The 10,417-nt window shown below is 41.6% G+C and overlaps 1 protein-coding gene across 2 annotated transcripts in view; it reads right to left on the bottom strand.

Annotated features, from left to right (window-relative positions):
* Nucleotides 1-1,556: 1,556 nt before the first annotated feature.
* AFG3L2 (AFG3 like matrix AAA peptidase subunit 2) overlaps nucleotides 1,557-10,417 on the bottom strand; it is a 38,681-nt gene continuing 29,820 nt past the window's right edge. For both annotated transcript variants that reach the window (XM_072828663.1, XM_072828664.1), the window contains 3 exons: nucleotides 7,993-8,193; nucleotides 5,889-6,083; nucleotides 1,557-2,386 (listed from right to left, as the gene is read on the bottom strand). In XM_072828663.1, the coding sequence (XP_072684764.1) occupies nucleotides 2,144-2,386; nucleotides 5,889-6,083; nucleotides 7,993-8,193 (639 nt within the window). In that variant the 3' untranslated portion in view covers nucleotides 1,557-2,143. The remainder of the gene's footprint in view (nucleotides 2,387-5,888; nucleotides 6,084-7,992; nucleotides 8,194-10,417) is intronic.

Below are 10,417 nucleotides of genomic sequence, written 5' to 3'. Positions count from 1 at the left end.
CCTCTCTCTGATGGTTTCCCCCATCTGGGTCCCAGTGACTGCACAGCCCCCTCTGACCTTTGTTGGACAAGGATTGAGAAAGAAATGACTGTCATTTGGAACCATTTCCATCTGGGGTCATCACACAGGGTAACCGAGCTCCCCCACCTGACAGAAGGCCTGAGCTCAGTGATTGGCCATGGCTTACACCAAGTAATTATCTATGCTGTGCTGAACCCCAAACTTGGGGAGACAGAAAGGGAATCATTAAACATGGCAGTGTGACTTGAACTGCGGTGAGCACAGGCTTTATTTCCACAGAAATCTTCGAGTGGATCCCCAACAATGGGGAACTACCCTTGGTGCAACTACAGTAAAAGTAAGTATCTTACCATCGACATCCAACCTGGAAATATGCTATGTTTGACTGACCTTGGAAGAGAGAAAGGACAAGTGCTGTGAGCACCCAGAGTGAGTCAGGCTCCGTGCAAGAGCCAACATGAACAATGTTCACCACAGTGCTGTGGGCTTCCGGGTGCAGACCAGGAAACCCGTGGATGGCTGTGGTGGCTATTCCAGGCCATTGCCTTCCCAGGACTCCACAAGCTTGAACTAGGAATGCAGGTGAGTTACCATCTGACCATCTCATGTACAGCTTGGTCCCTTTTGTTTTACTGCATCAAACCTGACCCGTGTTTGGCACCATCCACTTCATTCGACTACACAGGCCTCGCAGCCAAGGCCCATCAGAGCTCCGCACATGCTGGCACCTCTCCTTGCAGTGGTACAAGGAAGTAGTCTCTTCATTGTCTGTGTGGAGAACAGAACACTGAACACCCTGATGGCCAGGTGAATCATACAGCCTTCACACAATTCTTCACTGAACCACCTCCCACAGCATCCTGTGAGGAAGGGAGGCAGTAGATCTGTTACAGCTGTAGGTCACTGCACAGAGCAGTGGAGACTGCAGCAGAAACTGAGGAGGGCCCCGTGCCCGTCACACTGAGTTACCGGTGTCCTCACATGGTTCTGTAGTCCAGTGAGCTAGAGCTCAGCACCTCTGGGCCACCTGGAGGAGTGCTCCTGGGCCACAGCAGTCTCCCCATAACACCTCCCTCCCGGTCTATCCAGTACTGTCTGTTCCAGGGATGCCACCTGAATCTGTGTCTGAAGTCTGTGTTGTTCCCACAACATACTTAACTGTATCAACACACAAGGCAAGCTGAAATAACTGAGATCCATGTGATGGATTGAGACAGCCTGCCAGACCTGCCGTGGTCCCACAAGGTCTTCCAGACCCAGATGCTAGGACCACATCTTGTCACCACCAGCCTCGTGAGGATGTAAACTGATGCCATTGTCACAGATTCTTGTACTGACTTCCTATCAATGTTCTTTATATCCAGAGTTCATCATTCCAGAATGTACAATTCTAGAAGTTACCAAGCCTTTTGTGGGTGCTGGTAAGAACCAGCAGGACTGGCTTTTGAAGGATTCTTCTCTCCACAGTTAGAATACTTAATTCCTTTCCATAATGGTTTCTAAAAGAAAAGACCCCAAGCATAAAACTGCGACCCTTTGTTGAATTCAGAAGGAAAAAAGTACAGTACACTTTATTTTTGATGTAAAGAAGCCATATTTACATAATACATTCATATTTTTAGATATGTTATAGCTCTCCGTAGAAAACCATTCCATTAAAACAGCAACATGTGATCTGGATTCAATCTTTAAAGTATTAAGTCAAAATATTCTTATCAGGACTCCAATTTAATTTCACAGCTCATCCACAGAGGGGAAACTCTGAAGGGAAACAGGAATGAAGAGTGGGTGATGGAAAGAGAAAAATACACCTCTCCCACACTGGCAAGCCTCCACACATGGTCGATCCCCGACACACATCAGCTGGCACCACGGATAGTGGAGGGAGCAGTGCTGGGTGCCTTCTCCTTGCTCCCCAGCCACTGTCTGAGAGCCTGATGGGCTCGGGCACATATTCTCCTGGGCCTTCAGAAAGTCACCCTGCACCCAGGCTGTGACTTCAGAGGCTGAGGACTAAGGACTCCTCTTCCCACCATCTCAACCCGGTCAGCAGATGGTTATGATCAACTTTGCAGTGTCCTTATTCCTCTGAGAAAGCCAGAGTTGACCACAAAACCACAAACTAAAACGGTCTCCCATCTGGAATTTGGTTGGCCACTTTTTCATCCTGGGGCTCCTCTTTGTCCTTTTCCCGTTCTTTGTTCCAGTCCTTCAGGCCCTCTGGAAGTGAAGTATCCTCATCCAAGCTACCAGTGCCTTCTACAAATTCTTCATAGGTAGATTTTTCCACAAACGGTCTGGGGCCCAAAAGTTCAACCATATCATTCTTATCTAATACTTCTTTTTCTAATAACAGAAGAGCAACCTGGAACATGAACAATTCCCATTAAATGCAATTACTTAGCAAAAGTCTTTGCAAAGCTAATGATTTTTAAATTTATAGCTAACCCCATTCCAAAACAGGATTTAAGCCTACTGAGAAAGATATAGACAAGTCCCAGGATTTTAGAGTAAAATATACAAACTGTTGGAAAACCAAATGTCTACCAGTAAGGGCGGGGCTAACTACATTTCAATACATTGACACAATGAACAATTATGCACCTGTAGTGAAGAATCTGTTCTATAAACATCTTGGAGAGACATATTCAGTGAGAAAAGCAAGAAGCACATCCTGTATGGTATACTATATTTGCCTTTAAAAGGAGAGAAATATATATCTTTTTATGTGCTTATACAAAAAAGTTCTGGAAGGAAACGTGACAAAGTTATAAAAGTGGCTGCAAATGCAAGTTGGGGGAAAGGGTAGAAATAGGGTAAGCAGAACATTTAAAAAGTTAGTTGGATAAAACAGACACACAAGGGCAGAGATACAAAAGGAAGCCAGGAAGGTTTATGTGAAAACATGTATCTTGAAGTTCTAGTCATTTCTATGCTTGAACCACAAATTTGACAGTATACATCTTAAGAGGACACCAGGAAAGGGACACCTGACCACCTATGTGTATGGAGGTGAGGGAGGGTGTCAGGGGAGCAGGAGCGTGGTTATTAGAGCATCAGACCATCACACAAAGACAGCAAAGCAGGGTAAAAGTATCAACTGACTTCACAAAATAAATTTATTAGTTCCTGAGGTAACTCCCTACTTAGAAATTTGACTTATCTGTACTTTAAACCAGATGGCATGTTTTTAAGAGATGCCAAATAATCAAGCAATTTTATTCTGTTTTATCAATTTTTAAAAGCCTTATTATGGAAAACTGCAAATATGCACAAAAGCAGAAAATGACTAACAAATCCCCATGTAGGCACTATTGACAGTCCTCAACTTAGAGTCATCTACTCCCTAGATTACTCTGAAGAAAATCTCAACTGTCATATTTTTATCCATATATATTTTTGTGTATATTTCTAAGAGAGAAGAACTTAAAAACGTAACCAGGTTTTCTTCTTAAACCACTATTACTTCTCAATTTGCCTATTTTACACAGTTGTGGGTAACCACTTACAGTGCAATAATGTATTTTATTTAACCCAATATACCAAATGCAGCATCATTTTTAAAAAAGATTTTATTTCTTTATTTTAGAGAGAGAGTGTGAGAAAGTGAAGGGAGGGGCAGAGGAAGAAGGAGAGAGAATGTGAAGGAGACCTCCCATGGAGCCCGATGTGGGGTTCAATCTCATGACCCTCAGAGATCATGACCTGAGCCAAAATCAAGAGATGGACACTAAACCGACTGAGCCATCCAGGTGTCCCCAAACATAGTATCATGTACTGTATACACGTACATTTTAGCATATAACGATATAAATAATATTGAGATATTTTACATTCTTTTTTTCATACATCTTTAAAACCCAGTGTGCTTAAGGCACCCTTCAATTAGGAGCAGCCACATGCAACAGCACAGGCTTGGTCTGAGGTTAACGGCAAGGACTCTGCAGACACTGGGCCCATACCCTGGTCTTGCTGCTTACCAACTGCATGACCTTAAGTAAAGGGACTTAACCCCTCCGTGTACTGGTTTCTTCTGTAAAATGGGAGGTAACATATCAAACTCCTGAGGCTGCAGGGAGTTGGACAGAAGTTCATGCATCTAGGCAGTGCCTGGTACACAGAAGACAATGGGTGAAGCTAGCCAGTTACCCTTATTCTCCTAAAGCTTAACCCTTACGTATTATCTTGTCCCCAGAGAGTAAACGGAGGCCCAGAATGGAGGACACTAGTCCTAGCAGCGAAGCCTCCAGCCACCTCTCCTCTTGATGGCTCTGTATCTCCTGGCTGACTCAACATTACTCCTCACAGATTTAATTTTCTCGAATGGGCCAGATAGTACTTCAGAAGTCTGCAGTATCTCAAGATCCTCACTCCACTGAACCAATTTCCCTTTCCCAAACATGCTTTTGTTACCACTAGCAGTATGTGCATTGTACATGCATAAGGACAGATAACTGTGTGAGACTCCCTGGACCTGTCTGGCATCTGTGGTGTGCACGTGGCATCCTCCTCTTGAATCTGCACATGCACACTGTGCTCCTGCAGCCAGGGTCCTGAGTGAGCTCCTCCACTGTCTTCCACAACTGGCTATGAGATGGACCACCAACAAATCTGATCTCCAACCTGGACCTCCTGTCCAAATTTCACTGCAAATGTCCAATGCCCATGTTCTCTTGGGTTCAAGAATGATTCCCTCCACCCCCAGCCCCCGCCATGTTTGCCACTAGGAGTCATCTCAAGGGCTTTCTTCTCGTTCAGTCTATGCATTTAACCAATAAATCTTGGTTTCTCAGATCTGCCTTTGCCCTACTTCCACTGCCAGCCCTAGCGCCGTGTCAGGAATGTGAGACCTGCAGCGGCCTCTGAGCAGTCTCTGCCACTCCCCTGGGCTGGCACACTGCTGCCATACTCCCCTTCAAATGAATGTCACCATTTCAACACTCTTGAGAAGGTCAATCTTATTTCTAAAACGATGTTTCTAAACTTTTTAGCTAGCTATTGAGAACCTGGGTACTGAAGGTCCCTCCACGCTGCCATCTGCTCCCCTCCTCTCCACGTTCACTGTAACTTGACTATCCTTCTACATAAAATCTAAGTTCTATCTTCTATACAAAGCCTTCCCCGACCACTCTGATCTTCCTTCCTCAGAGCTTCTGTGCATGCTTTGCAGTGTGCCGGACACCAGCTCACTCCACCTGCACTGGGGCACTTTTGTGAAGAGACAGCATGGATGCTTTTGGATTGCCTTACTGATGGAATGGTGTATCTTGGACTATTCTTTTATCTGTGTCAATCCCTCATAATTAAAGAGTTTACTGGATGCAAAAAATCCACTGAATTCAGAAGGAAACTCTCCCTTTGGAAGGTGCTATCATATGGAGAAAACATAGAGCATGTTTATTCGCAAAAAGCTCATAATTAAGCCAAAGGTAATTTTCACGTGCCAATTCCCAATCTAGTTGGGCTAGCTTTTATTTGCCCTTTCATCACTACCTGCTTATTCCAGAGGTAAAAAAAAAAAAAAATGGTAAATTACTGTCAGTCCACTGTGCTCCTTCCTGAGGAGTACAAGTAAAACACAGGGTAGGGAGGAGGGCTGACTCAATTGTGTATTTTGTGGTTATTAGCAGATTCAATTAATCCTGCACTCACATTGCTAAAAGCCACAAGAGCCGGGGCTGTGTCCTACTTTTGTTCACTACTGCACTCCTACCTCCTCACAGAGACAGAGCACACACAGAATCAGAAAGAAGAAAGGAATCCAAGAGTTAGCCAGTTACAGGGAGTGCTAAGGTCTACAAACCAACCCAAATAGTCAATCCGTCACTTTAACCATGTAGAGAATTACTGATACAACTAGCACCTACCTTCTCCACATCAGCTTTCTTCTCTGTGAGGAGAGCCACTGTTCTTTTATAAGCATCATTAATAAGTATTCGTACTTCATCATCTATCAGTCTGGCGGTGGCTTCACTGTAAGGCTTCTCTAAAACCATATCGCCCTGACGTGGGAGATCAAAGGAGATTTGCCCGACCTTTTCATTCATGCCAAACTGAACAATCTGAAAAAGAATATATGATTAGTGGTGGGCATCTGGTTTTGCGGACAGGCCGCCTTATAAAATGGCAGTAAGTCTTTGTAATGGCATTAACTCTGCATGCTTCGCTGTAATACTACTCTTTAACCAGGCAAAACGTACCTGGCAGCCTTGGCTTAGACAAGGTGCTCTGTATAGACAGGGGTGGCAATGGAGATAGTATTTTAAACTGGACTAGGGATACAAGACACGAAGCCCATAGACAACATCTGTGAGACCTGCAAGACACTTCTCCCTGCACGAGGGAAAGTAGAGAAGCAGGAAGGACCTGAGAGACCCAAGAGGATAAAACTCAAGCCTTCCAGGCTCTTCCTGAATAGGTCAGAGTGCCAATCTGAGAACAAGTGATCCTGGAAGGGAGTTTTGCCATTTTCCTGTTCCTGAACCCACAGCCTCTAGCCTGGACCTTATGAGCCCCCAATACTAATAAAGCCCCACATTCAGAAGTTTCTGGAAGTAAAATCCAAACTGACAAGAAAGGGCCCAGATGAAAGCGAGAAGCAGGAACAGAGCCAAGAGAACTCAGAAAGCCATGTTTTTAAAATCTTCCTGGAAACAACAGAAAAGGGAATTCTAAAGCTATAAAACTAAAAAAGCTGTCTTAACCTCCTCCCTCTTAAGAGGTCAGGAAAGCACATTTCGTGTAAAATGGGTAATAGAAAAATGTCTAAGAAGTGATTATAAGAAAAAAGTAAGGAACAGAATAACATCTTCCTAGCTGATGACAGTGCGATGGGAAGACATCTATAAAAAGATGGAGCCTGTAACCTACTACTTCAAAAAAGCTAAAGGAAATCAGGAAAATGACAGAAAAATAAAAGAACAATGTAAGAATAAAAAAACCTTAAGGAAAAAGTTACATATAAAAGAAAATGCTATTTTAAAAATGAACATTAAGCTACAAAGAACCCAAGAGTATGCAACCACAACAAATAATGCCCTGAGAAACAGAAGGTAATTGTTAAAAAAAAAAAAGAAAAAAAGTCATTTAAAAATTAAAAATTCAAAGACTTGAAAAAGTGACAGACCAGGAGAAGAGCTGACATAAGGGTAACAGGAGTTCCCAAAGAAAGTCATTTACATGAGGTGCCCAGACAGCAAAACTATACTGTTTGGGGATGTGTGCACCAGAGATACCCAAAGTCTGTGCAGGACAGTAACCAGTCAGGAGAGTGGCTGGTCCAGCAGGGAGGGAGGGGATCAAGAAGGGATGCTCTTAGGGACCTGCCAGGGTACAGGCAGTGTTGCATCATGGGATCACACAGGCTTATGATGGAACTTTTAAATTCTGCATACATGCTTTACAGACTCTCAGTATTACAGGTATCCCTTGCCTTTTGAAAGTTTGTGCTACACCACTTTGCTTTTATGAAAGACCTACAGCAGTACCTGCTTTTTCTAAACACAAGACATTGAAAGAGGACCTTCTCTTCTATGAAAAAAAGGTGAAAAGAGCACTCAGCATTTATTCTGAAGTGAGCAGAGGCAGCACACAACCCAAGCAGTGACTGGCACTGCCAGGCTCCATTAGCAAGATGTGATCTAAGGTACAAGTCTACCACAGGTTATTTTTGGGAACTGGGAACATTCAAAAATTTTTCCATGTAAATGAACAGTACTTCTTTGCTTTGAGCCATTTCAACTTCCAAAAGGATTCACAGGAATGCTCTGTTTTCAGATAGTGGGAGAAATCTGTAAACTTTAAATACTATTCTACCAAGAAAAAAAAAAAAAAAAGATTTCTTTTAAGAATTCTTACCTGAAAAGCATAAGCCAGTTAAACACAACAGTACTCTTAGAGCCAACCACAAATATCCATTACTCGTGCAAATTGAGAAAGCAAGGAAGAAAAACACTCCATTTCTATACTTACTTGAGCATATGCACTTTGAGTTACTTTTCTCAAGTCATCTTGAGCGCCAGTTGTAATTCTTCCAAAGAAGATTTCTTCCGACACCCGGCCACCCAGAGTCATGCACATCCTGTCCAAGAGCTGCTCTTTGGTGTACAGGTATTGTTCTTTGGGTAAATACTGAGCATAACCTAGTCCTTTGCCTCGCGGGATGATGGAGACCTGCAAGTAGAAAACATACAAAACATTGAGGATTCCACCACCAAATGGTGAACCTAATGTTTACCTATACATAGATAAGCTCGCCGATGAAAAATAAGCACAACAGCTAGGCAACCCTCCAGCCTTGGCAAGAGGAGATCTAGCAGTAGTTGACTGTTCAGGGGGTATTTTCTCTTAGAATAACTTAGTATTTTCTTTTTTTTAACTTAGTATTTTCTTTTAGAATAACTTTACCTTAGGGTTCTAGAAAGTACTTCTTATCCTTTTATAAAACACAATTGAGATCATTCAGTCTTGATAAAAGGACAGCTGGTGAGGACTCCTGATCAAACATGGCCTAGATGCCATTCAACTTCACGAGCCCCAGCCACATCCTCCTTCACAGGACGAAGGGAAAGGCAGACCTAGATGCTCAGGAGCCTTCATTTTCTTTCCTAGTGCTTTTTGCCACTGAATAAAGTCCTTAAAATTTTAAAAAATCAACTTTATTGAGGCACAGCTTATATTCAGTAAAAATACACCCATTTTTAATTGAACAATCCCGTGAGTTTTGACAAACACAACCTCCTACCACAAAGATAGAAAGAAAGTCTTTTCTTTGTCCTGCAAAGTTCTTTTGTATCCCTTTTCCGGTGAGTCTTATCTCCCCTCCTTTAACCTCCCCACCTTCCAGCTCCAGGCAGCTAGACATACACTACCAGTCCCTATGGATTAGTCACAATTTCTGGAACTCCATATAAATGGAATCATATACTATGTACTTTGTGTCTGCTCTCTTAAGTCTTTCTGAGATTCACCCACACTGCTATATGTATTAATAGTTCGTTCATTTTTACTGGTGCATAGCATTCCATTGTATAAACATACCAAACATCCATTTCACTGTTGAGGGACATCAGGGTTGTCTCCAGTTTACTGCTATTATGAATCTAGCAGTGTAGACATGTTTTTATTTCTCTTGGGTGATTATATAGAAGTGAGATTGTTTGGTTGTATGGAAGCATTTGTTTACCTTTATAAGAAACTGCCACACTGTTTTTCAAAATGGTTACACTATTTCTCATTCCCAACAGCAAAGGATGAGAGCTCCACCTAGAGTGACATTTCACCAATACTTAGGACAGACTTTTTAACTTTAACCATTTCAATGGTTATGCTGTGGTATTTTATTGTGGTATAATTTGCACTTTCCTGATGACTAATGAAATTGAGTATCTTCATGTACTTAATATCCATTTGTATACCTTCAGATCTTTTGCCCATGATTTCACCGGGTTGTTTATTTTCGAGTTTTAAGAGTTTTTTATATATTCTAGATACAAGTCCTTTGTCATATATATACTGCAAGTTTTTTCAGACTATGTGGTTTGCCTTTGATTTCCTTGACAGTGTCTTTCAAAGACAAAAACATCTTCAATTTTGATGATATCCCATTTATCAACTTTTTCTTCTGTGGTTCATGTTTTTTGTGTACTAAAATATTTTATAGCCTACCAAAGGTTACAAAGATTTTGACCTATGTTTTCCTCTAAACATTTATTGTTTTAGCTTTTACAATCTATTTCAAATTAATTTTTTACATACAATTTGAGAGCCAGTGTTAGCTTTTCCCCCCAAATGAACACTGAGTTGCCAGATCTATTTGTTGCAAGACAATCCTCCTCACCCTGAATTATTTCGGCACCTCTGTTAAGAATCAATTAATCAATTACGTGTGAACGTCTACTTCTGGGCTCTATTCCATCCTATTGATCTGTTTAGTTCCTTTCACAATATTAGTCTTCATTACTGTAGCTATATACAAAGTCTTAAAATTGGGGGTATAACCCCCTTCAAACTTGTTTTGGCTATTCTAGTTGACCTGTATTTTCATACAAACTTTAGATCTGCTTATCAATTTCTACAAAAAAGTCTGCTATATTTACAACAGAGATTGTGCTGAAACTTCACGGAAATCTCGGTGATCATAACATTTCAGGGACAAGGCATATTTCTGTTTTTATTTAGGTCTTGTTTCATTCAGTATACAGATCCTACAAGTACTTCAAGATATGTATCCCTATATATTTTATGTTTTTGGATGCTGTTGTAAATAAAATTGAGTTTTTAAAATTTAATTTTCCAATTGTTTATTGCTAATTATACAGAAATACAACCGATCTTTGTATACTGATCCTGAATTCTGTAACCTTGCTTATTTCACTTATCGGTTCTAGTGGCTTCT

The sequence above is a fragment of the Canis lupus genome, chromosome 6, assembly GCF_048164855.1.
Source record: "Canis lupus baileyi chromosome 6, mCanLup2.hap1, whole genome shotgun sequence".
Lineage (NCBI taxonomy): Eukaryota > Metazoa > Chordata > Mammalia > Carnivora > Canidae > Canis > Canis lupus.
The sequence above is the reverse complement of the archived record's forward strand: the minus strand, read 5'-3'. Positions and strand labels throughout refer to the sequence as shown.